General features: G+C 37.7%; 1 protein-coding gene across 4 annotated transcripts; it reads left to right on the forward strand.

Moving 5' to 3' along the window:
• Window positions 1-7: 7 nt before the first annotated feature.
• Window positions 8-27,996, forward strand: LOC121872664 (FGGY carbohydrate kinase domain-containing protein-like). 4 transcript variants are annotated; one of them, XM_042375618.1, is made up of 13 exons: window positions 9-252; window positions 6,152-6,341; window positions 6,517-6,634; window positions 7,127-7,208; window positions 7,608-7,763; window positions 8,980-9,104; window positions 10,555-10,731; window positions 11,527-11,719; window positions 14,022-14,172; window positions 15,038-15,112; window positions 20,428-20,548; window positions 26,993-27,149; window positions 27,633-27,996. In XM_042375618.1, exons 2-13 carry the CDS (start codon window positions 6,159-6,161, stop codon window positions 27,712-27,714), a joined length of 1,620 nt encoding a protein of 539 aa, XP_042231552.1. In that variant the 5' UTR covers window positions 9-252; window positions 6,152-6,158; the 3' UTR covers window positions 27,715-27,996. The 4 variants fall into 4 exon arrangements, with proteins under 4 accessions (XP_042231555.1, XP_042231556.1, XP_042231552.1 ...); XM_042375619.1 differs by lacking the exon at window positions 9-252 and adding an exon at window positions 4,041-4,659; XM_042375621.1 differs by lacking the exon at window positions 7,608-7,763 and having other exon boundaries at window positions 8-252.
• The last annotated feature ends 4 nt before the right edge of the window (window positions 27,997-28,000 follow it).

The following is a 28,000-nucleotide window of genomic DNA, read 5'->3' on the forward strand; positions in this document are numbered from 1 at the left end:
GTTGTCAACCAGCCTGGCCGAGCCTGCAGGTGTAAACAAACCTTATTGTAGGAAGACCTGTGATTGGTGTACACAACTTTTGTTCAGCCAATCACATGCGTTGCACTAAATACATAACAACAGGGCACTAAGTCTGACTGTCTGTGTTCGTCAAAACAGCCTTAACCGAAGTAGCAGTTATAATGGTGTTGACAGCCAGAAAATAGGAATAATGTGTGTGTGGTAGAATCATTCACTCACCTGGAGGTACAGGTAAGGTTACTTATTTACTAAATGGCCACCCACTAGAAGTGGCCATACCGAGGGAAGGATGCCAGTGGCCTTTATAGGATCACTATTGTTCTTAATTCCAATTTTATTAAGGGCTATAATGAAGCACAGTAATACAGTACTGGGTGAATTTATAGTAATACACCGGTCTTTATCTTGCTGTTATTAATATGTATTTCATAATGTTTAGACAATTCTAAGACATTTTTCTTCTATGATTTTTGCGCTGGAAATTAAGGATAACCGAGATATTACTTTTTCAATATTACAGTTGGGTCTTCATTTACGCGGTCAATTGAACCCGTGGAATACCGTGTAAAACGATAAACACGTAAATGGGATTAATTGAAATAGAGACCAGGCAGATCCCCAAACTCCACTTTTTGAGATACAATACGTACGTTGTAGTAAAAATAGTATCTTAACTTTATGATGGTATGCACACACACATAATATAGAAGAGAAATATCAATAAGAGAATACTATACTGTACCAGGTAAAAAAAAAATCAAGGTTTAACACTTACGTTAGTTTAGAAAAAATCAAGGTTTAACACTTATGTAAGGTTAGGTTAGAAAAAATCAAGGTTTAACACTTACGTTAGGTTAGTTTAGAAAAAATCAAGGTTAGGTTAGGTTTAACTCTTACGTTAGTAGAAGAGATGGGTCGGCATACGTTGATGGGGGCTGGTTCCGAGGCAGAGGGCAGATTGCTGGCCCTCAGGTGAATCACCATCACTATCCACCATAGTTGTCAGGGCCTCCCTGACAAATCCCTCAAAGTCCATAGCATCACTGTCACTATCACTGGCTTGGGCTGGCTGGCTGTGGTGGGTTGCGGGGGAAGAAGTCCGTGATGTTGCGCTGACGGCTAGTGTTGATGTTGTCGTGATACATCTGGATGTACGGCCCCATAGTTTGCAACAGCTGGTTATTGAAGACTTCATAGCGGTGATCATCAGGGTCGTTGGAAAGGACGAGCTTGATTTTCTCTGCAAACTCGATGGCATCCTTAACATTACCATGCGTTAACTTGTGTTCTTCTCGGGATGACGCACCACCTGCCTCTTCACTGACGTCATCGTCTTCTAACATCTCGTCGGCAGTCACCTCAGGATTCCTTATCACCTCCATAATGTCGTCGTTGGTGGTCTCGGAGAAGCCTGCAGCTGTAACACTCTGCGCAGCTTCTCTTGCAAGGTCCACTGCCACTGCAACAGACTGAACCTCACCAGTCACAGGTTGACTCTGCCTCCCACCTGGGATACCTTGCAACACATGCCGCCTTGCGTGACGAATCGTTGCCACAGACAGCTGCTCCCATGCCTCCACCAAGAAATCAACAACTTTCTTGAAATTAAATTTCTTCCAAAACTGTTTGACACGAACCTCTTGATCCGCCAACTCTTGTTCCTCGTCGTCGCTCTGGCTATCGCTATCGGTGTCACCCAGGTTACGCAACTCATCCTTGGTGTTGGTACAGTCGTTCAGGAGCTTAAACTTCTTTGTAAAGAATGCAGCCTTGACGTTGCATATCAACTCCTGGTCCATGGGCTGGATTAACGACGTAGTGTTGGGAGGAAGGAAGACCACTTTTACGTTGGGGTGACGATCCAACAGTAGAGGCGAGAGTCCTGCTTTGTTGTCAAGGAGCAACAAAATGTTGAATGGAACATTCTGTTGCTCGCAAAATTTCTTGACGTCGGGAACGAAACAGTCGTCAAACCAGGAGAGGGACAGAGCAGTGAACATGCACGCCTTACGTGCGGTTAGCCAGTGGACATTTAGCTTGGTCATGTCCATGTTCTTGTAGGCGTGCAGCTTGCGTGCTCTGTGGATCACCGATAACTTGAGCTTATAAGTACCGGAGGCATTGGTGGTAAACAGGACGGTGATGCGCTCCTTCTGCAACTTCCGGCCCCGACACTTGCTGGCAGACTTGACAACGAAGGTCTTGCTAGGTAGCTTTTTTCCAAAACAGACCGGATTCATCCATGTTGAATGCCTGGTCGTCAGTGTATTGTACTTCCTCCATAATGTCACGTAAGAATGGAGGAAAATCACTAGCCGCAACACGGTCAGCACTCGCACCTTCACCACCAATGTTAATGTTGGTGATCTTGTTCCTCTTCTTAAACCCTTGCAGCCACGCAGAGGAAGCATTGAAGGGTTTGAGCTCTGCAATTCCCATCTTACGTGCCACTGCTACGTACAGTTCACGTGCGTAGTCCTGAACTGACCGCGTGTCCACCGCCATGTTCTGTCTTGCCTGACGAATCAAGTAGCTCACAAGTAAATTCTCAGTTTTGAGCAGCACCTTGTTCTGACAGTACTTCACCATTGAAGCACCTGCAGACTTTGTGATGTTCACGTGTTCTTTTATCTTGGCGGCATCCTTCTTGATCGTGCGGATCGTAGATTCGTTCACGCCATGCTGGCACGCCAAATCAACTTGTCTCGTTCCTTTTTCTAAATATTGTACGATCTTGTACTTAACTTCGTAACTTAGGGAACGTCGTATCCTTTTCGGCTTGGGGCGGCTGGGTCCAGGTAATGCAAGGTTTTTCTGTGGTGGTGGGGGTCCAGCGGAAGCCATTCTTACGAGATTAGCGGGCACAATAGAACACAGTTTAAACTGAGTGACTGGGAGGAGAGTGACTGACGCGGGTAGGTCAGCAGCTTCTTCCCTCCCGTGGCAGGGCACGTCATATTACATTAAACCAATCACAGCTAGCGGTGGAGGGAGGTAAGGATGCGTGGCCCAATCACAGTCCGATACGTCATATGACGTCACCGATAACGCAACAGCGACATACCTTACGACATACCCCCGCTTTGGTCAAACATGGCGGGAGGTTTGAATCCAAAATGGCGTGACGCTGCAGGACCGCCAGCTGCTCTCCGATAGTAAATGACCAAATTTACCGCGTAATTAAAGCATTTCAATTCTGGCAAGGCACCGCGTAAATGACAAAACGCGTAAACAAAAACAGCATAAATCCAGACTCAACTGTATTAGATTTGCTCAGTCACAAGTGTCTCCATGTGTTGTTTATTTTTTGCGGAGAAGATCTGCCCCCCCACACGCAGTACTCCTTACCTCTGTCTTTGCTTTTTAAGGGTTTACAGTGCATGTGCGGGGGTGGTGTGGGAGTTTCTTATTGGCAATACCAAATAACATTCTTTGTCCAACCTGATTCTTCTTCAGATTATGGTAAGATGTGGGGCATGAACAAAGGGTGGGGGGGAAGGGGTTGCTGGTTGGTTATGTGATTTACTGGAAAAAAAAAATCTAACTTTTCCGTTAAGAGTGTTGGGTGTGGGGGAGGGGGGACTCTCGAAAACTAATGATTTCCGGCGGAAATCAATATCAAATTCATTCGTAACTCATCAAATACCAAAGGAGAAACATGTTTCTAATATCAAAAGAAAGACCGGTGCACTACTATAAATTGACCCAGTACTCTTCTTGATTCCACAGCTTGGGCTGGTAGATGGTTCCTTAGGTCTACCACCCACTGTGTGAAAAAGTATTTCCCTCTATTTGTTTAACATGATAACTTGGCTAGCTTGTATATATGTCCCGTCATGTTGGTGGTGCCTGACATCACAAGGAAATGTCCCGGGTTCACGTTTTCCATCTCTTTCAGGATTTTTCATTTTTCAATGAAATCTGCCCTAAGGTTTTATACTTTCTGTTTACAGTCCATGCTGACCATCTAACTTTACAAAATTATGCAAAATATTCCTTTGTATAAATATTTATTTTATAAAAGTGCACAAGTTGTACAGTATTGTACTTAGGTTTTATTTATAACTTCCATTATTACAGATAATTATATTGCCACTTTGATGGGGAAAGGATGTCAGTGGTTTGTTTAATATTCCATTGTTCTTGATGAGTTTGTCATTTATTGTCCAGTGTTAGTACAGAAGGAAACTGGAATACCCTGTACCTTGAGAAAACCTGGCATGATTGGGTAGGGTCGCACTGGATAAACCCTTCTCACATCTTGCCCAAGGATTGAACCCAGGATACACTGATTAGAGGCAAGCATACAACAACTGTACCACCAAGTTTTATATGACTATGAAAATTAAAGGCCTAAATAATACTTAAAATAATTAAAACACACCAGTAGTGAAGAGCAATGTTGTAGAGGGTCTTTTTACTGTACACTCATAGTATAAATACATACTGTACAGTATCTTAATTCTTGCAATTAAACTCAAATGTCGGCCTCATTAAGATCCATGTTATCTGTCTTGTAATCTTAGACTCATAACTTATTATCTGTTTTATCAGAATACTGTATGGCTCTTTAGTAACAAGTTTGTTTGAACTGATACACCTTACTGGTATTGTGCACAATTACTTCTCTTCTGGCAGGTTAACTTGAACTTGGTGTTTCTTGTTATTACTGGACACACATTAAGCATACAGTACAGTAGTTTTCATAGTGTTTCCTTTATGGTAGCTGTAGCGAGACTGGGATGAATTTAGAATGTATCTTGTATTAATACAGTATTTAAATTACTAATTAGTACAATTGGAGTGCATGAATATTAAACACCAGTCTTATTTCACCTTATCATTAAACACCCTATCACTAACTTAACTGAACCTAATCTGCCCCCAGAGAGCATTAGGGTGTTTAATCATCGGGTGAAATTAGCTGGGGGGGGGGGGAATCTTTATGTACTGTGCTGTAATCTGAATACTGTGTTACTCATAGGAAAATTTACCTGATGGCAACTGACATACCATGCCATCAGGTAATCACGGCTAACACACACACACACAAACACATATAATGGCTGTAAAACAGTGTTGATAATGATTTATATGCAGCTGTAGGTAGGATAGGAAACTTAAGAATATTGTACTTTATACTAGTCTTCCAATGGAATATGAACTTGAACAGGATCATTGATGTATCTCTGATATTTCAACTGAAAATCTCCAATTATGGAATGGCATACCTGAGATTAACCTTTATCTGGCAGCTAAGCTATCATGTTTTTTTTTTATTGTTTTGTATTTGTTTGTTAATTTCAAACTGAATCAACTGATTTTCCATTTGAAATAAAAATGCTGTACTGTACTATATAGAGATTATTGTGCCAGTGCTGTACTGTACAGTAAGAAAAGTTTGCCAGTTTCCCTGTCTTATAAAATAGTAATAATTACAGTACAGTATATTAATATCCCTTGTACCTCTGCTGGGGTACCCCTCCCCTGCCTGCCTTCTAATATTCCTTTAAAAATTTTATTGGATCACATGAAGGTTAACCTTCCAACTAATTTTACTTGATGATTGAATCCCCTAAATCCCTAATGCTGCTGGGGGGTTTAGGTTTGGATAGGTTAGCATTGGGATGGTTAATGTTTAGATGAAATAAGCTGGCCTCTAATCAACTTGTGACTTCTCTTACTTCATAACTAAATGAGAAATCCAGGTGCTTTTTGAAGCAAGAACAGTACAAAAAAAATTCATTGTCATTGTGTCAAGTTCATAAATGGTTGTACAGTACTTAAATTTTTGTTTGATAGTTGTATAGTACAGTAATGTGAATATCTTATCAGAATTTATAAAGTAGTAAATATCTAATTTTAAGCTTAAGATTTGCTTCAAGCAAGGATATGTTCTGTAATTTAAAATGTTCAGTAATTCCACAGATGAAGGACACTGATTTCCTATGAAATTACTGTAATTTTCAATAAGTGATTATGTAGAGGATTCCGAAGTGCTCTAAAGATATAAAACAGTCTTCTTAAGGTGTACTGTACAGCTTCTCTCAATTGTTTGAATACCGCACCAGAAACATGTGTACATAAGAGGGAAAAGAATTGTAATTAACATTTATAAATGTACTTGCAGTTTAATCATGGCAGACATATATTATGTTGGAGTGGATGTTGGTACAAGCAGTGTCCGTGCAGCTCTGGTCCAACAGCATGGAGCCATCCTAAAGATTCACACCGTCCCCATCACTGTCAACAATTCTAATCCTGATTTTTATGAGCAAGACTCTGGAGAAATATGGCAAGCTGTCTGTCAGTCAGTAAAGGTATTCTTATTATTACATGATGAATAGTTTTGTATGTTGTATAGGTCATAGATTGTACTGTGCTGAAAAATGGTATGAAGTTAGATTCTTTGGAGTATTTATGCTAATACATGTACAATATTGACTTTGTCTGACAAATATTTCTTTATTCTTGAAACAAATACTGTTTCTTCAGGATGTAACTTGTGATATTAAAGACAAGACCCAGATTCACGGTGTGGGGTTTGATGCTACATGTTCCCTGGTAGTGTTGGATAAGGACTTGGACCCTGTTACTGTCAGTCCTGCTACTGGTAAGAACTTTGCCAAAGAAGAGAGTAAAGTTTAAAAAGTTTTTTTTATTGCTTTCATATTAAATACAACTAAAAGTGTTATAACTCGTTGTATCAAACTTGTTTTTTTTTATTATATACTGTACGGTACTTCTTCACTTTTCTTACAAGGAAACTTTATTTACTGATGGTTGTTATTATGAAAATCCACTGAATTACTGTACTGTACTCCTCATACACCATACATAGTTCAGTTCAAATGGATACCAACACTGACTGAGAACCATTTCACACACTTACTGTAACTTGATTTAACTTACTCGGTCTTCCTTCCTTTTAACCTAACCTATCTGTTCCTCATGTCTGCTTTGGTTTTGTCCTATATGACAGCACACTGCAGGTTTGCAGGAATAAATTGGCCAGAATATGTCCCATTAATGGTGTGAATGAAATGAAGGAAGACAATATGCAAAAGAAAAAAGCTTTTTTCAGCTTATATTAATTCTGTTTCAGGAGAAGACAGATTTAATATCATGATGTGGATGGATCATAGAGCAAAAGAACAAGCTGACTTCATAAATTCTCATGATCACAAGTAAGTATTAATTTAGAATTTTTTGATTATACAATTGAAAGAGGCAGTGATACACAAACAAAATTGTCCTTTATACATATTGGAGTGTCTAACTATCTGTACCCTTCTCAGGTCTTGATGTCCTGAGGCCACTGAAAATTTTAGTTGCACCACTTAGAAATTCCAATAGGGGAGAGGGGGAGTTGAGGGGCGTATACATTTTGAATGGACGTCAGGGATGTAAAGACGAAGATCTCTCCTGTTATTTTTTACCCAGTACAAAATATCAGTGCCAATATTTGAAGTCCTTCTTCTCAAACCACGTCTCCCCTCTCTGTTACTGTTGAAAAAGTAAATTGTTAGTTCTTTCTTGTATGTAATTTCTGTGTTTATCTTATTTATTTATATTATTTTCTCCAGTGTACTGAAATATGTAGGAGGCAAAGTGTCCCTTGAAATGCAAACTCCCAAACTCCTTTGGCTAAAGAGTCACATGAAAAGCACCTGGGCTAAGGCTGCCTACTTCCTTGATTTGCCAGATTTCCTTACCCTGAAAACCACAGGACAGTTTTCAAGGTAAGTGTGTGTGTGTGTGTGTGTGTGTGTGTGTGTGTGTGTGTGTGTGTGTGTTAAAACATACAAAAAACAGAGTAAGCTTTGGATTTATTGAGATCTATCAGTTTTTTCACATACAGTATAGTCTGCATTTACGCGGTCAATTGAACCCGTGGAAGTCTGTGTAAACGAAATAACAGAACATATGGGATTAATAGAAATAGAGACTGGGCCGACCCCCAGACTACCCTTTTTCCGACACAATACGTACGTTGTAGTAAAAATAACATCTTAATTTTATGATGGTATGCACACACAATTAATATTTAAGAGAAATATCAATAATATTAGGGTTTTTTACACTTACGTTAGTAGAAAAGATGGCTGGGCACACGGGGATGGGGTGTTGGTTCCGAGGCAGAGGGCAGATTATTGGCCCTCACCTGTATCACTTGTATCAATTGTATCACTATCCACCACAAAGGCTTGCAGGGCCTCTTTGTCAAACCCCTCAAAATTCATATCCTCACTATCACTATCACTGACTTGGGCCGGCTGTGGCGGGTGAAGAACTCGGTGATGTTTTGATGACTGGGCGACCTTGTGCGCACCCTGCCCGCGCCGCTTCCCGCGTAAATGATGAAATTTACCGCGTAATTAAAACATTTCATTCTGGCAAGGCACCGCGTAAATGACCAAATGCGTAAACAAAATCTGCGTAAATCCAGACTATACTGTAATCTAATTTTTAAAACAATTGTTTCAATACTAATCAGGTTATTGGTTGTTTGGGAGGTTGGCCTGTTCTTTGTTATGACCTTCCTTGTCTAATGTTAGTACAGGAAGACACTGGAGTACCTACAGAAAACCGGTATTTTTGGTAGGGTTACACTGGATACACCCTTCTCACATCTGTCCCAATGTTCTTTATTGTATTTTTCCAACATCCTTATAGCCTATTTGTTTATTTACTCTAATGTATACTGTATTAATGAAGTATTCTGTTGTCATTTTCTGTACACATAATAGTTTTGTTGTTTTCCTCAATATAAATACAGTACACGTATAATGTATGTGCTCACTTTGTTTTATCATCCATGTTTTCTCACTCAGCTTCATGTTTTATAATGTCTTTGTTGTGCCTTTTGATCATCTCTTGCCTCCCTTCTAAATTTGCTGCTAACAATATTTTTCTTTTCACAGTTTAAGATGAATTTTACTTTTGGTCTTTCCAAAGGTCATTATGTTCCATGGTGTGCAAGTGGACATATATGTGTGATGGTCAGACTCAAGGATGGGACCTCAACTTTTTCAAAGCAATTGGATTGGAAGACTTAGCTGATAATGATTGGGTTAAAATTGGTATGTATGGGTCAATTCTAACTAGACTCAAATTGGCTAATACAGGTTGACAATCCCTTATCCGAAATCCTTGGGACCAGATGCATTTCGGTTTTTTGAATTTTTCGGTTTTCAGAAAGGTTAGGGTTTTTTTTTTTTTTTTTTTTTTTTTTTGCAGGGATCAGCCCACCCGGGCACAGGTCACTGACCCACACTGGGGCCTGGGGGGTAAAATATAATAATAATAATAATAATAATAATAATAATAATTCATACAGTAGGTCTACTGTAGGTCGTGTTTCTCACTTTTGATCTTTTTTTCATTCTTGTATTTCTTTATTATTATTATTATTATTATTATTATTATTAATTTATTATTTTATTATTACAGTACAGTATTATTGTTATTATTATTATTGTTATCATTCTTATTTTACTTTTGTGTATTTTTTATTAACAATTTTATTTACTATGAATAATTATTATTATTATTGCTGTATTATCATTATTATTATTATAATTATTATTACTATTACATTTTCACCCCCCAGGCCCCGATGTGGGTCAGTGACCTGTGCCCGGGTGGGCTGTTACCCAAAAAAGAAAAAAAAAGGAAAAAAAAATTGCTCCACAAAAAACTTTCGGTTTTCAGAGCTTTTCGGGTTTTGGAATTTCGGATAAAGGGTTGTCAACCTGTAATAATAAGAGAATAATACTGCAGACTTTATATTAATATATTTCTGTTCACGAAATAGATCATATTTCCTTTCTGTGAATGCTAAAACCAATAACATGTCTAAAGAAGAGATTTGTAAAAAAATATACCTTCATATTTTTTTAGATTGAAATTATAAAATAAGAGTTTTATCAAATTTTACTTATCAAAGGCACAGAGGAAATTATTTTCATACTACAGTACATAAAAATAACATTAATTTAATTGATTTAATAATTGTAAGAAGGCTGTGGAAAGTGTTCAGGATTTATCAAGAGGGGAAGTAAATATAATGTAAAAGTAGACATATACTGTACCATGTACTGTACTACTGTATACTGTAAATTGTTTTAGGTAGGATAAAAATTTTATATGTCTGATATATTGGGAGTTCATTTTTAATTATTTTTGTACAGTACATGCCCTACAGGGGGTCCCTGACTTACAAACGTCCAACTTACGAACAGGGATAAACTTGAGATTTAGAGTACAGTATTTATTTACCTGATGACTTTTTTTACTTTCAATTACTGTATTTTGTCATTCTATTTTTTCTTTTTCCTTAAATTAAGTGATTTTAGATGTATATAAGGACTTAGGCTGTGATATGCACATAACATGTGTTCCGACTTAAGAACGTCCTCAGGAACGGAACCCGTTTGTAACCCGGGGAACCCCTGTACATGCAATTTTATTTTTTCTCTTTATAACATGCAACAGCAAGCCATACATCCTGTATCTGGTTGTCTCACTCAGGGAAGGAAATGGTGGCCCCTGGGACTGAGTGTGGCAGAGTATCAGCAGCAGCAGCTCTGGAGATGGGGTTGTGTGAGAGCACTCATGTTGCAACATCTGTTATTGATGCTCATGCTGGAGGCATTGCTCTAGTGGCTGCTGAGGCTAAAACCAAACAAGATCTTATTGGAAGATTAGGTAAAGAAAGTTTATGTAGTTCTGGAAAAGCTCATTATGAAATGGCAAATATCCTAAAGAAGTCTCGGCTTCCAGAGTTTTATAAAGGACATTTTAAAAACCGGAAAAATTAGTAATTACTGTACCCTGTATATCATATTATTGTAATTGAGGGAAATACTGTACAGGTGCTCTTCTACTTAAGATCATTCAACTTACAAATTTTCAGAGATACAAACATCACCACTGAAGGGGGTTACCTGTCAGAACAGGTGTTTAATGTGGATGAGACTGGATTATTTTGAAGAAAATTCCAGATAGAACAAACATTACCTAAGAGGAGAAGAGTGAGCCAGGTTTTAAGGCTGTATTAAAGGGTATAGCTGTACTAAATATCCATAATCTTTTCATTTTTTACAATATGTTTGGTATCTACAAGAGTAAAGTTGGACTTACAAACCAGCCTCAGGAACGTAACTCGTTCGTAAGTAGAGGAACACCTGTATTTGGACGAGGAATGAAAATATGCAAAATACCTGTATGTATGGAATATAGAAGTCCTGGGAAAGGTGTATTGATGAAAATATATTGAGATCACGAAGACAAGTAGAGAGTACCAAATAGTGAAGAGTAGGATGGTAGAGATAATTTACAATATTGCAGTTGATGATGATGTAGAGAGGAGTGAGGTGTTCAAGCGGTAACTTTTTGTCAGGAGTTTAAGTTTTATTTTCAGAAGACATAATTTGTGCAGTTATAAATTTTAAATACTTAACAGTTCTGTATCTATCCAATTGATTCTATCATTTGTTGCAGCCTTGATCTGTGGAACATCTACATGTCATATGTGTGTGAGTGTGGATCCCATATTTGCACATGGTGTTTGGGGGCCATACTACAGTGCAATGATTCCTGGGTATTGGTGTGCTGAAGGAGGACAAAGTGCAACTGGTGCCCTTGTTGATCATGTTATAAAGACTCACCCAGCTGTCAACAAAAACCCAGACAAGTAAGAACAAAAAATGGAGTCTGAATATTTGTATATATAATATATTTATCATATCCTCTTTTACAGTGTTTTAAAATATTTCAAGTTCTTATATACAGTAAGCCCAAGATATTCTTCATCAAATTAGGCTGATGGCACCTGACTTCTTGCAATTGAGGGAGAAGGTTATCAAGAGTACACAGAATCAAGCCAAAAATTTAAAACTACACCAGTTGATATATTAACCAGTCTATAGGCAGACGTAATGAAAGTGATGAGAATGAAGTTAGAAAGAAACAGAGCCCCTAAATGAAGGTTGTACATGTATAGGCAGAATACAAGCACATAGCTCTTATTTTTCCTATACTGTACCGTACAACCTCCATTAGGGTAAACATTGGCTTCATTTAGGGAAATTGACTTTGATTTTAGTTCATTGAGTGAGTCATAGGACCATACAGTATATTGTACTGTAGCTTTTCAAAATATTTTTTAATTTGTCATTTTTATTTATTTCTAATTACTGAATATTCTTGTTTTTAGTTCGTATTGATACAGTACAAGATCTCCAGTCTGAATTTCCCCAGGGTTGAACAGTGTTTGAATTGTGAATATTTCTTGCTTACAGATACAGTACAGTATAGCACTGTGGTAATATTTAGCCTAGAATGAAGTTCAAATATTTCATAACTTTAAAAGCAATGTTTTGCATACCTGATGTTGATAATAAATGCTACTTTACTGTATTTGTATGTAATAATGTATTTTTAAATACAGTATAGTCTCAATTTACGTGGATTTCCTTTACACGTTTGGTCATTTACACGGCACCTGGCCAGACCGGCAATTATTAGTTACGTGGCACATTCCATTATTTACGCGGGAAGCGGCGCGGGCTGGGTGCGCACTAGGTCGCCCAGTCAACAAAACATTACCGAGTTCTTCACCCGCCACCCACCATAGCCGGCCCAAGTCAGTGATAGTGATAGTGAGGATATGGACTTTGAGGGGTTTGACAAAGAGGCCCTGCAAGCCTCTGTGGTGGATAGTGATACAAGTGATACAGGTGAGGGCCAATAATCTGCCCTCTGCCTCGGAACCAACCCCCTATCCCTGTGTGCCCAACCATCTCTTCTACTAACGTAAGTGTTAAAAAACCTAATATTATTCATATTTTCTTAAATATTAATTGTGTGTGCATACCATCATAAAATTAAGATGTTATTTTTACTACAACGTACGTATTGTGTCGGAAAAAGGGTAGTCTGGGGGTCAGCCCAGTCTCTATTTCAATTAATCCCATATGTTCTGTTATTTCGTTTGCGCGTTTCTCAATTTACGCGGACCTCCACGGGTTTAATTGACCGCGTAAACCGAGACTATACTGTATGTACAGTACAGTAGATAAAATTTTAAAAACACTTATCAATTGCACTGACCCAAAATGTCCTTCAAGGTACACCATCACTACAGCATTGCTTAAACCTGGCATAACTAAGGCTGTGAAGGTTAGGGATTTAGCTTCATACAAGCGTCTGTGTTTCATAATGCCCCTATTTGTATCTCTCTTGGCATAAAACTTTCTTTGTTTTTGACATTGATTCTTGTTAATATTTTTTATCATATGGGTGTTGGTGATAGAGTTGTTGGTAGTGGCCTTGCCTCGCACCATTGTGTCCTAGGTTCAATTCTCGGTTTAGATGTGAGAATGGTGTTATCCAGTATGACCCTACCAAACTTTGCTGGTTTTCTCACCAACACTAGACGGTGAAAGCTGTAGCAGAGAACTTACCAACTGCCCGACTGGCTAATAAGCTACTGACAAGTGCTGAAAATTAATAATATAAAGAATTATTGCTTCTTCAGGTAATGGACTAATTTGCCTAATCTGATTTCTTTGCAATTTCTTCTGTTTCTGTAATGGTCACTGTAACATATTTCCTCTTCACACCACTACACTCAGCACTATCACTTTGATGCTTATTGATATCATTATAAGTGCAGAACAAGAGCAGGATCTATAGAAATAAGTGAGAAAGGGACAGTAAACACTGATGACAGAGTGAAGGCACCACATGGAAAAAGTTATAATCTTCAAAAACTTATGCACCAGTTTTTATGGAACTTTTAATGTATGGGCTCTCAAATTTGAAACTACTGTACTGTACTGTATAGTACAGTATCCTCATGTTGATTTTTGGACTGGGGGTCATGTACTGTACAGTACATTATTTGTAATTTTAGAATAAATTTTTTCTTAGAAGCTTGAAGGACCATGGTGGATTTGCAAGTTTTGATGTAGGACAACCCACCTTTTTCACAGAAATGTGTATGAATGGCTTGAAGGAATCTTGGATGAAATGGCAGAAAAACAGAGTCTCTGTAGTTCCACATTTCTCACCAAGGACTTGCACTTATATCCAGATTTCCATGGCAACAGGTCACCTCTGGCAGACCCTTCCATGGTTGGAATGGTGTGTTTACCAGCTTTTTTGTTCATAAGAAGTAATTTGAATATTTATTGTACTGGTATATAATTTTTATCTTTGTTTGATTGATAATTTGTTGGGTGTGCTATATGCTTCAATCATTACATGGCTTATGAGTAAAGGTAAACAAATGTAAAACGGTAAAGATAAGTACTTGTATGACTATGAGAGTGTAATTCAGGATGGAGAGGATTTTGAAATTCAAAATTATTATTACTGTAGTAGTAAATAACCATAGAGAACTGATGTATGCTGTAATAGATATGAATAGGTGATAAACTGAATTTGAGGGGGAAAGATAAGAGTGTATAAATTACACCAAATATTAGGGCAGATGATAGGTGAGGGAGTTTGCATCCAAGTGGTATGATATTGAATTCTACTGAGGCATTAATGTTTTTTGTGCATTTCGCATACATCAGTGTAAGTTTGTGTGTGAATGGATATTAGAATGGGTCATCCAAAATTTTTTATGCATGTAAATTTCTTTGTTAGTTCAAGATACTGCACACAAGCTGTATGTAAAGTGTAGGAAATGTTTATTGAAAAGAGGGCAGGTTGAAAATTGAAATTATGATTTTTGCAACAAGAAAAACTTAATTGTACTGATGTGTTAGTGATGTGAGAAGAAAGGTAAGAAAGGAGTGACAAAGATTATGTGAGATAGGGTGCTGCGAGTCAAGAAGGTTCAGGGAATTGGATGTAAAAGATTGTTGTACTCTATTTATATAGTAAAATACAGTATATGTAGCTATCCCAACTGTATTTAGAGAATATTATATGACACTTATTTTATCAAGGAAACATTGTTTTAAATAATAAGTTGAATAATTTGATTAATCTCTCACAGATATGTGGCCTTACTCTAGATTCAAGTGAAAGGAGTTTGGCTTTGTTGTATCTTGCAACTCTTCAAGCATTGGCAGTAAGTATTAGAATAAAATATGCACACTTAATTTTGTGTGTTTGCATGTGTATGCAAAACTATGGTTGTCTAGGTTTTACCCAGCATTTTTTATAAAAAATTCTTCAAGCTTTGGCAGTAAGTACATGACAGTATCTTTATCCCAAATCCATAAGACCTAAACCATTCCTTTAATCTTAAATATCTACTAAAAAGAGGTTATGGATGCATATATTAGATTAGGAGTGTTGCAAAAATAATTCAGAATGTCATTTTAAATTTGAATGCAGAATTATACAGTATTCAGGGGGTCCCCAACTTACGGACACCCGCCGATACGAATGAGGTCCCTTAAGGTCAATTATTTTAAGAATCCGACATAAGTACAACCGGTTTATAGTATTTACGTACGAGAACTAGTTTGTGAGGAGGAACAGTGCATGGGGAGTGATGCGTCACCCAGCCACACACCTTGGGGGAGTGTCAGTACACTTTACCTTCACTGCATTAATATGTGTGATCAAGTGCAAACTGTTGTATTTTGCTTATTAACTCTGTCTGCCCTCATCATAACTCCCAAATGCAAACCTGATGCAAGCCTAGTGCATCCAAGAAAAGGAAAACAGATACAATGGAAGTGAAAGTTGATACAATTAAACATAAAGAAAAAGGCGAAACGCCTTCAGTCATTGGGAAAGCGTTGGGCTTCAGTCTGTTAACGGTTGGAACAATTTTGACAGACACACAGAAAGTTCTTGAACATGTAAAATGATCTACACCAATGCACTTAACTGATACAACAAAACAAAGAAGTGGATTGTTAATTGAAATGGAAAGACTGTTAGTGATATGGGTAGAAGATTAAAATCAACAGCATTTGCCTCTTTAAGTCTAGCCTTGACTCAGGAAAAAGTGAGAAGCTTGCACGGTGACTTGCAGGCTAAACGTGGTGGTGAAAGTGATGGGCAAGATTTTGTCGCTTGTAGGGGCTGGTTTAATTGGTACAAGGCAAGGGCAAATTTACATAACATTAAAGTGCAAGGTGATGCAGCGAGTGCAGATGCAGCTGTAGCTAGTGAATTTCCTGCTGCTTTAGCTAAAATAATTGAAGAAGGGGATTATTGTGCTGAGCAAGTTTTTAATATCTATGAGACTGGTTTATTTTGGAAAATGATGCCCAAATGCACGTACCATTCAAAACAAGAAAAAACAGTACCAGGGTATAAAGCTGCCAAGGAGAGGCTGACCTTACTGCTGAGGGGCAATGCTATAGGGGACTATAAACTAAAACCTTTGCTTGTCTACCAGTCAGAAAATCTTAGAGCTTCAAAGGATGTATTCAAGGCAGCACTTCCAGTTATCTGGAAATCTAATAAAAAGGTTTGGGTGACATTGGCTCTTTTTGAAGACTGTTACCTAAATCATTTTGTGCCTGAAGTGAAGCATTATTGTACTTCAAAGTTTTATTGGTACTTGACAATGCACCTGTCATTTTTAGATTATGTTCATCCAGACATAAGGTTGTGTTCCTGCCTCCAAACACAAAATCTGTTTTACAACCTACTGACAAAGGGAGCATATTACCTGAGACATATGCTCAACCTATCAGGGCAACAGAACAAAAAGAGGATAGGACTTTAAAAGAATTTTGGAAGTCGTACAACATTTATGATGCTGTGAAAAACATTGCAGATTCATGGGCTTAGATAAAAGAAAGCAGTTTTTTTTTTTTTACGGGGAATAGCCCACCCGGGCACAGGTCATCGCTCCACAATGGGGCTTAGGGGGCAAAAAAGTAAGAGTAAAAAGAAATTAAAAATGTAAAAGAAAAAGATTATATTAATCTACACCACAAAGATGCCGGAACAGCAAGATCCCAAGACAGCAAGATTCACCAAGATTCATAGAGGTATTACTGAATGTTTATGATGCTACAGAGAGATTTGTGATGAAAAGAAGAAAGTTTCAGTTCCACCATCCATTTAAAAGTATTTTAAGAAGTTGAAATGTAGCCCAAACCAGTCCCAATAACCTCTGCAGCATCTACAGAACCAGTTCCATCAACCTCTGCAGCATCTACAGAACCAGTTCCATCAACCCCTGCAGCATCTACAGAACTGGTCCCAATAACCTCTGCAGCATCTACAGAACCAGTTCCATCAACCTCTGCAGCATCTACAGAACCGGTCCCATCAACCTCTGCAGCATCTACAGAACCAGTTCCATCAACCTCTGCAGCATCTACAGAATCAGTTCCATCAACCTCTGCAGCATCTACAGAACCGGTCTCATCAACCTCTGCAGTATCTACAGAACCGGTTCCATCAACCTCTGCAGCATCTACAGAACTGGTCTCGTCAACCTCTGCAGTATCTACAGAACCAGTTCCATCAACCTCTGCAGCATCTATAAACCGGTTCCATCAACCTCTGCAGCATCTACAGAACAACTCCCAGCAACTCCACAACCAGTTCTCTCCTCCTTAGCAGATTCTCCAGAACTAATCCTATTAACATCTACATCATCATCATCATCACCATCTTCAATTTCATCCCAATAAAGCCTCTTGTCATTCCTACAAATGCCCATCTCTACATGCAAGCCAGCCCCAGGTTTCAGTGTAAGTATTAAACTTAAAATTTTAGTTTCCTTTATTGTATTTTGTCATTCAATTTCTTCTTTTCTCTTAAATAAGTAATTTGAGATGCATAAAAGGACTTACGCTATGCTATAGTGCACATAGGGTATATGTTTCCACTTACGTACATTTCCGACTTGAGAACGTCTTCAGGAACGGAACTTGTTAGTAACCCGGGGACCCCCTACTATGAAGAGAAAGTAATTTCTGTACTCAACATTTCTCTCACTGAGTCATTATAAGTTGTTTACTTATAATTTCTGCAATATGATTTTGTTTTTAATTGCAAAAGATTTCAGAATCCCAGTGAATGATAAGTGGACTGTTAAGAGTTCTCCTGGGAAAGTGCCAACGCAGACATCTGCATTGATTTTGCATATTTCACCTGTCATGAACCTCTTTTATTTCAGAGACTGGTTTTGTTACTGAACCCACCATAAATTGACTGTATGCTGTATAATTCACCAACCATTATTTGATAAAGTTCTCCTATTTTTCATATTATAGTAAGTAATTTCAGCAGATGTAAAAGTTTCAAATTCTCCAGCAGAACTGATACCACCAGGACAGAGTTTAATGGCAAATTTGAGAAAATTATCATATACAGGTACAGTACTGTATACAGTACCTAGATCTTTTTGAACTGTGCTAGGCCTTCCATTTGTAGAGTTCATTTACCTTAATGAATCATAGAAAGGGAGGGCACCTTTAATGGCTTCTAAGCAAGTAGGGATATATAAACAAGTTACATCTCCTACTGGCATTCTTCAGGACATATTAAGGGTCAAGAGCTTATTGGTAAACTTGGCCAGTATGCTTAGAGCAGAACATGTTCTTCAGGCTTTCTTGGCAGCCTATGTGATGGTGAGCAAAGACTGTCATGGTGGTTTGCAGGTTTTGGAAGGGCTAGAATAATTTTCAGTGGAAACAGATTTATGTAAAAGTACTACCGGTATGGATCCTGTGTAATTCATGATTGTCGAAAGAGTTAATTGTGTAGCCGTTTTGAATTTCTTGCTTTGTGTCCGAGATAGAATAAAAGAAATTGATAACAGTTGTTGAAATCAGTGACTAAGGAAAATTGTGAATTTTGCCTCATAACAGGACTGAAAAGGTTGTCAAAATTTTTTAACTTCCCAGTTGTACAACCTGAAAAAGAAAATTGACCCTTTGGTTGGTTAGGTTGAAGGGGTTCAACCTTTTTTCATCCCCTTGACATAGATGAGGATATATAGCCCTTGGTGTGTGTGTATTTGACTGTCCACAATCAAATTTATAAAATCACCCCTGAAATTTTAAATTGAAGTTTATGAAACTTGGTAAAATTTAAATACAGTATAAAGATGAGTCATGTGGATGTGTGTCATGTTGGTTCCATTCTGACAACTTTGGGTAGTTATTGTTCTTTACTGTTGTTTAATCCATGCCTAGGAGATATTTTATTTTATTTTCCAAATAACTTGTTTTTACAATCTTTTTCATGTTACTTGTATCACATTTGGTATAATAATAATTATATTTGTTCTATCTTGAAAGGGGAGACCATTGTACAGGAGTTATGCTGAACATTTGAAACCCACATGGGCTGGCTTTAGCTGAGGGACCTGCAGAGTCAGCAGGGTTGTAGTCATTATAGTGTGCAGAAAATTTGTCACTCCATTGTTTCAAGGTCCTTAATGAGTTTCACTTTTGTTTCTGGACGATCATGCACCACCTGATGGAAGTTCGAAGGACAGACAATATTCCCTTTAAAACTTTTAATTCTCTTCTGGAGGACTGAGTTTCATTTACAGTAAACCCTTGATAACTCAGAATATACAGGGCTCTAACCAATCCAAGTTATGAAGGCACTTTCTTCCCGGTCTTTTGATTCCTTTGTCTTTTTCGGTTTTCATAATAAAACCTTGCCTCCCACCTAAATACCAAACTTCTTGGCTAAAATGACCTCCCATAATCAGAAAACTTGAACAAAAATTAAAACTTGCCAGCACTGCAGGCAAAGGATGAATGTAATTCAAGTTTGTGGTGCCATGTGGTAGGCTAAAGAGGTGATGGGGAGCTCATTGCACTACAGTAGAGTACTGTAAGCACTTGCAGCACCAACTGAAGATTAACTTGGTTACATATTCCTTTAAATGATATTATTCATTTAATCTTTGATGTTGGACTAATCACACACATAATGCATGGCTGCCTCAGCATTCACCATCTCTAAGACTTTCATCTTTTCTTGAGGACTAGGGGGTTTCAACTTCATTCCCCTCCTATTAGGCCTTGTTGATGGTGCAGAAGCCATAACTACGAGTGTTGAATAACACTTTGCACACATAGTGAAAATAAAGAAATTAAGTAGAGCGACTGCGGATGGATATTCTCTCGTTAGGCTGACCGACAAGTAAATGAGCGGCAGACCAGGTACCACATGCTACACCTTTCCGAGATTACGTCATCATAACTTGGAAAATTGCGAGTTATATAAAAAATTATTTATAGTTAACTATTTTACTGCCACTCTGAGTTATATCAAATTACGAGTTATCAAATTCCGATTTATCAAGGATTTGCTGCATTTTATAAGGTACAGTACTGTAATTACTATTTCTTTTATGTTGAAGCTAGTATTACTACTAACAGTATTACAGTATTTGCATTTTTGAGTGTTAATTAACTGCATGTTTCTCTATATTGCAACTGGTAGTATGGAACGCGACAAATTATAGAGCAGCTAACAACATGCGGTCACAACATTACCTCTGTGCTCATGTGTGGCGGACTCTCTAATTCCTCCCTCTTCATCCAAACTCATGCTGATGCCCTTGGTTAGTAAATACTGTGTAAAGATATTTGTGTTTAGGGTAGTACAGTACAGTAATCCATTTAAAGTATAATGTAGCTCTTGTTTTACAGATTTGCAATTCATTTACTAAATTTTCTCCTTGTGTATTCGTTACTCCTAGATGTTGAATACATATGTGAAAAAAAAGTATATATAAATAAGTCACTGTAAATTGTATTGTTTCATTATGTGAAATAACTTTTATGTTGTCCAGTACTTATGTGGACATTCACATTAGATTGGAGGTAGAATACAGTATTTCCACTTGTTTTAATGGCTATAAAATAATGGTGATGGTTGGTTACTGACCATCACCACACCATCAAGTTTCAAAATCAAAACTCCATTAATACTCAGAACATATGAAAAAATTTTATTGTAAGCTTTTACTGTTAAAAGTTGAAAGTCTTGAACACACAGCTCAGATACCATATACAGTATGTAGGTTTTTAACATGTGTACATGCATGGAATCACTTATCCAGCATCCCCCCTATCTGTAGGAATTTGAAATACTGTGCACTCACTAGTAGTTCAATGAGCTGCCACTTTGTTTTGTTGGTGCTATCAATGTGCCCTTCACAGAGCTATAGACAGAGAGAGTTCAGTCAACTCGGTGACATGTGAGCACCATGTTGTTACTCGGCTGATGAAGAAGTTTGTGTTCGTACTGTAAAGGATGATGAGAATGCTGTTTATTCAGTAAAATTTTCATACATGTTTACAATTGGATAAGCATACTGTATTTATAAACTTTTGTGGGAGAGAACCTGAGAGAATTTCCGACCTGCTAAGTAACAACATGGCACTTGGTTGGCCAAACTCTCTCTATCTACAGCTCTGGCCCTTCAGATACACATACACTAACAGTTCTCTGAGCTGCCACTATGTTTTGGTGATGCTACTTCAAGTAAGAGAGCAGCTTATGTAAACAGGCATTTCCGGGTGATTATAGTACATTTTTAGCCCTAGTTATATGAAATCATGTCAAAAAAATGAGTGCAGGAAGTCCTCTTTATGAGTTGATAGGCATTACAGAGGAACTTATATGTTGGCAGGAAAAAAGGAGCTTCATTTCAGAGAATTGTCCAGACAGACAAACCAAAAACATCCAAAACAAATTAAGGTTCAAGATATGTTTACATGAATTATATTTTCTATATACAGTACTTACTTCTGCAACATTTTCTTTATTTGATGCAGTAGGTGGGTCAATTTATGAAAAAAACCCACCCTAACCCTCAAAAAATTCTAACAAAAGAGTTTTCAGTGTTTGTTTGACCTACTGGGTGTTGTAAACGACAGAAAAGTGGTCTACCAAAATCTGACCACTGGAAGTGGGTCAAAACTGGGTCATTTCTAAGTTGGCCGCCGCTGACCTTGAAAATCAGGAAGGCAGCTGTAACTTCCATATTATTAGGAGTAGAACAATAATTTTTGTATCTAACCTTGGGTTTTAAGGGTCAACGAATTCATTGGTGCCAATGGATTTATGACTTGGTCCAACAAATCCGTATATCCAATATGGCGGCTAACACTCCCAAACGATTTGATATAGGTCAGTGGTTTTTGCTTCATTTTTTCTTCTTTAAATATTAGTTATTTTGACATTCTTTCATCGAGTAAACACTTATACACTTATGAAGTCACTAAAAAGCACAGGTGGCTTGACTCATGGCAGTAAGATAATGGAAAAACAGTGAGTATTGTGGACAATGTCAGCCCCCATAATGTCTGAGTTCAACACTACCATGCAGGAATTCAATGATCTCACATACACCACAAGTGAACAACACAAAGATTCAAGTGATGCCAGAATTAAAAGAGACGCATCAGACCTTTCGAAGATAAGCGCAAAGCTGATTCATGTTCACCTTTCTCCTCTGACCCCTCATTGAGAAATATCAATGGTATGGTGGTGAAAGAAGACGTCAATGTGTATGAATACGAATCCGTTGAAAGGAACATCATCAACAGAATGATTGGACAGTCTGTATTTTCCTTCTCTTTCAAGAGGAAAGACAAAGCCAAGACCCTGGGAAAATTCGTCTGCTGTCAAGGTTACTCCTGACAGAACCATTGATCCTGGCCTACTGTTCCAGCAATTCCTGTAGTGTCCAGGACAGGACATCTGTCTCTAGAGGAGGTGATGAGATATGAGCTGAGTCCGTACCCGTCATCCCTTTTTGAGGACAAAAATATCTTGAGAAAGACCGACAAACCTCAACTAGCCCAAGCCATCGATGACCATTGTAACAAGATACCATCAAGTGAAGCGAAATCAGATGCTATCCCGAAGACTGAAAGGTGTGTGCTTGACGGAGGCTCCTTAATACGCAAGCTGAAGTGGAGGAGGGGAGATACCTATGGTAAATTAGCCAAGGTATATGTTGACTTTACAAGTAAGCACTATGGGGCAGTAACTGCTGTGTTTGACGGGTATGGGGCAGGTCCCTCGATAAAGGATAACGCATATCAGAGATGGAAACAAACCATCAATTATCTGGTTTTGAACTTCACCAGTGAAAAAAAACGAATTTGAAGGGAAGCAGGAAGAATTCTTTTCAAGGGGAACTAACAAGCAACTACCAATCAGCTTAATAAGTGATGAACTGAGGAGAGTGGGCTGTACGGTCATTCAGGCAGAAGGGGACGCCGATGTGGACATCATACTAAAGCCACAGTTAACACTGCATATGCACTTTCCATCACGCTGATTGGAGAGGACACTGACTTGTTAATTCTTCTTCTCCATTACGCCACAGCAGATGGCAAACCACTGTATTTTACATCGGACAGTCAGTCAAGAGGCATTTCAAAAGTGTACAACATCAATTGCATAAAGCATGTTCTTGGCAGTTAGTTGTGTACACAATTGTTATTTCTTCATGCTTTCACAGGATATGATTCAATGTCCCGTGTTTATGGTGTTGGAAAGAAATCAGCCTTCCAAAAACTTGTGAAAGGTGATCCAGTCCTCCAATCCTGTGCAAATGCATTCTTTTTACCAGGCAAGAACCGTACTGACATAGAAAATCTCGGCAGCCAAGCGATGGCAGTTATGTTTGGTGGGAAAAGCACATGGTCTCTGGCAGCCTTGCATTATGACATTCTCACTAAGAAAGTCGTCTCTGCAAAATCATTTGTTATGCCTGTACGTCTTCCCCCAACTGAGTCTTCCACCAAATTCCATTGTCTCAGGGTGTACTTTCAGAACATGACATGGATGGGGATGGAGAGTGATATTGATCCTTTGAACTGAGCTTGGAGACTTAAACACAATTAACTTGTACCCATAATGTCTGATATGAATGCTACACCTGATACTTTATTGAAATGGTACATTGCAATTACGCAACTGGTTGCAGCACCCCCCGTTGCAGTTGCAGAAGATATGGGCTTCCATGTATACTTCTACATGTGGATTATGCCAACTTACATCCTGTGGCAATCTGCACAACCAGCTTTCAGAGTAACTAGAGGACAGTTTTGAGGACTAAACTGAGATGGTGAAAGAGTGAGTTTTTTTTTTTTTTTTACTACACTATTGCATTTAGTATGTACAGTCTCTCATCGACCTACAACATATTCGACTTACCATAACCCAGACATACGACGGCCACGGTCGTATAAAATATTTTTCACATTACGTATTTTCGAGTCCCGACAGTGATCGCTCTGTGTACTGACAAAATTTTCGTTTGTAATTCCCTTTAAAATGGCTGGCAAGCATAAAAGTGAGAGTTCTCATGGTGCTGAAAAGAAAAAGAGACACCCATTTTAGATTTTCTATATATTATTTTCGCCTTTTCGACTTACGACCTTGTCGTCAGGACGGAACCCCGTCATAAGTCGAGTAGAGACTGTATAAGATTTTTCAATGAATCATTTCAGTATACTCTCTGAAATACATTATTCTGAAACATGTCAATAAAATTTACTCTAAAAAATGGATATTTACATTCTTTGGCCCTAAAACTGCTTTTCAGGTGAAATAACATGGGAGTTATTGGTATTTGTGCCTTCATTCATGATTGTTGGCCGTAATCTTTAACTTAAGGGTCTGATTGGTCGGATTGAAATTTTATTGGCACCAATGAATTCCTTGACCCTTAAAACCCTTGGTTAGATATAAAAATTATTGTTCTACAAATGATAAGGGAGTTACAGCCGCTTTCCTGATTTTCAGGGCCGGTGGAGGCCATCTTGGAACTGACTCAGTTTTAACCCACTTCCGGTGGTCGGATTTTGGTAGACTTTTTTTCTGTCTTTCACTACACCCAGTAGGGCCAAAAACCGTTGACAGATCTTTTGTTAGAATTTTGGGGGGTTTGATGGTATATTGACCCATCTACAGGTATAGTGTACAGTACTGTAGACACATTTTAGGCCCTGAAATCCAGACCTCCTCAGGCTCCAGGCTTTCAGGATAAGGGATCCCATATTTGTACTTATTAGTTCAGTACTAAAGACTTCTGTTTTGAAGAATTTATTGAGAAAATTCATGAATAAAAACCCAGTACATAATCTCCAAGTAGAATTGGCCTAAGTGATATTATATGTATTTAAAATTTCAATCGGTCTTTGAAATGAAAAGTAATCAATCAAAACTAACCGTGTCATTAGTCTTTTTCCCAAAATTTAATACTGTAATGATGACATTCATATTATTTTTCAGTGTCAAAGATGATTTCCCTTTGTATGATTTGGTCCCGTTACACAGCGCATCACTCAGTGTGGTTTCATGAAAATTAATACAGTGCTACATTCCTGTTAACCTGACAAGGTGAATTTCAAAAGAAAATAATAATTATAGTATATCCTCAGGATGAAGTTCCTTACACAACCTTTCACATTCCTTGTTTTATGTCATTTAATCAGTATTTCAACTTACAGTACATTTACAAACCTTTGAACAGTATTTAGCAGTTTCCCAGGTTACCCTTAATTTTTTATATACTGTACAGGTAGTACTTTCCACATGGCTCTTCTATCAGGTCTAACATATGCTTTTTCCAGATCTAAAAGTGTACAAACATTCTCCTCTATTGCTAGGTATTTTTCATTCATATTCCAGAACACAAATACCTGATCCATGCATTCTCTTCCTTTACTGAACCCACAGTTGTTTCCTTGGCCACAGTGTTTAGTAATGAGTCACTGTACAGTACTACAGGTATTCACTTACCTGGTAGTAATTAACAACTCTTAGCACCCTTCCCTATATGCCCTGACTGTTCCTCTGTTATAACTTATACACTTGTCTTCCATTGTATAATTTTTTCCTTCCATCCATACCATTTCTAGGACTACATTTACACCTGGTGTCTTACCCTTCACAATGCAAACATCATCATCTCACTTCTTCCTTCTTTTTTTTCTTTCATTTTTTTTTTTTTTTTTTTTTTTTTTTGACTGGGATTAGCCCACCCGGGCATAGGTCATTGACCCACATTGGGGCCTGGTGGGCGAAAATGTAATAATAATAACAATTCAGATAAGTAAAATTTATAATAAAAAATAAGTTACATTCAGCAGTTACTATTACGGGTGGTCAAAATGTTCTTTCCATCTCCTTTTCACTTCATCTTTTTACTACAATGTCTACCTTCCATCTTAGATGCCATAGCCACACATTCTCTTGAATTTCTCACCCCATTCACCTTCTCCCAATATAGCTTCTAAATCTTTTTCAGAACTTTGATAACCTTACTTCCATCTTTCAGCTGCTCCTCTTTTGTATTGTGGCACCACTCTCTTCAAATTTCTCTTAACCTTCATACACCCTTACTTTTATTACTCATCACTTAAAACTGGCCCCTCCTTATTTTATTTACATATATTTTTTTTAAGTACTGTAGTACAGCTATCTATTATCTTAGACTTTTATTTTCTTGTTTCTTTTACTCATTCGCCTCGGCTGCATTGCCCATTCTTCTTCTACCCCTTCCACTTTGCACTTGTTTATGTGTGATTATTTCCTCACAGGCTTCCCTTTAATTCTCTTAGCTACATTTACTTTCCACAACCCATCACCTATTATAACCTCCTTTACATCTCACTGCTTCTATATTACCCTGAAGTTTCCTTGCACTATTACTGTATTCTCTCATCTATCATATAATAGTCAGATACTGTAAGTTGTTCCCCTTTTACATGAAGTGTTAACCCCTTCAGTGTGGGGATGCCACTTGTAATATTCTACTGTATTTGACTAGTGCCTGGTGATTTTATTTGGCACAGAGGGGACCCTGTACACAAGGGTTTAATTATGCTGTATAATTGCTTATTCAAATTATCTTAAAAAAATTAATGGCTTGCCAAATGGAAAAACACTGTTTGATATAGGATACAGTACAGTACTGTACAGTACTTACGATATTTATGATTTGTGGAAAGTTAATTAATAAACGCACAATTTCTGACAGGAGTTCCTGTACTGATTCCTCAAGAACAGCAATCAGTATTACTTGGAGCCAGCATTCTTGCGGCAACAGCATCTGGTGACTATCCTGACCTCACTGCTGCAGCTGTGGCAATGGGGGGGAAAGCACGTACATTTGAACCTCGGAAAGATGTGAAAAGGTGAGTTTTCCTTTTTTTCAAATGAAAATATGGTTAATTAACTTTAATATTTTCCAAGTATTTTGACCACATTCATGTACAGTATACAGTACATGTGTATTTACTGATTTTTTTTTAACTAGATAAGTTGTACGGTATAGATTACCGGTACAGTAATTATATAATCTATGAGGAAGTGAAGCAAATGGTATACAGCACAGTTTATTGTGTATGTGAAGGTTTGATGGGGTTCAAAGAGGATTAACCCAGCAAGTCCATTAGCTGATTTTATAAGCTTGAGATAACCCATCAAGTGATTTCATATCTTATGATTTTTTATAAAGCAAACAAGTAAGGTGAATATTTTTGTACATTATTCAGTGGTGCAGTCCATTAAGAATGTATATTACTATAAAAATTTCAGAGAAACAGAATTTCTAGTCTATTATTACTCTGGTAATCTAAGAATTTATGCCATGTACAGTACTGTACTTGTTTCTTCAGATATCATGACCAGAAGTTTGCAGTTTTCAAGAAGATGCAAAGTGACCAAAAAGACTACAAGCACATCATGTCAGGGATGTGATACCACCAGTATAAGATTGTTTTGTTATTCTGTATCACTCAAGCATGTCTCATGATGACCAATATGTCATGATCATTTGTTTATGATGTCTGAATTGCTCTTGCAGCTTTTCTTATGTTCATTGATTCTGTATTTTATATCTTTGTTAAGAAATTAGATTTTTTCTGTTTTTAGTTTTTATATTCCTGTACGGTATTTTGTTTATCAGAGAACTGTATACTATATCTCCAGATATCCTTTGTATTCTAAAATATACTTTCATTTTCTGTATTGGTGTCCTCATCAT

The sequence above is a fragment of the Homarus americanus genome, unplaced genomic scaffold (genome assembly GCF_018991925.1).
Source record: "Homarus americanus isolate GMGI-L3 unplaced genomic scaffold, GMGI_Hamer_2.0 scaffold39155, whole genome shotgun sequence".
NCBI lineage: Eukaryota > Metazoa > Arthropoda > Malacostraca > Decapoda > Nephropidae > Homarus > Homarus americanus.

Coding starts and splice junctions, on each gene's coding strand:
- LOC121872664 (XM_042375618.1), top strand. CDS start 6,159: ATGGCAGACATATATTATGTTGGAGTGGATGTTGGTACAAGCAGTGTC. Junction 7,764..8,979: donor ACCACAGGACAGTTTTCAAG/GTAAGTGTGTGT, acceptor GTCTTTCCAAAG/GTCATTATGTTCCATGGTGT. Junction 11,720..14,021: donor GTCAACAAAAACCCAGACAA/GTAAGAACAAAA, acceptor CCTTTTTCACAG/AAATGTGTATGAATGGCTTG.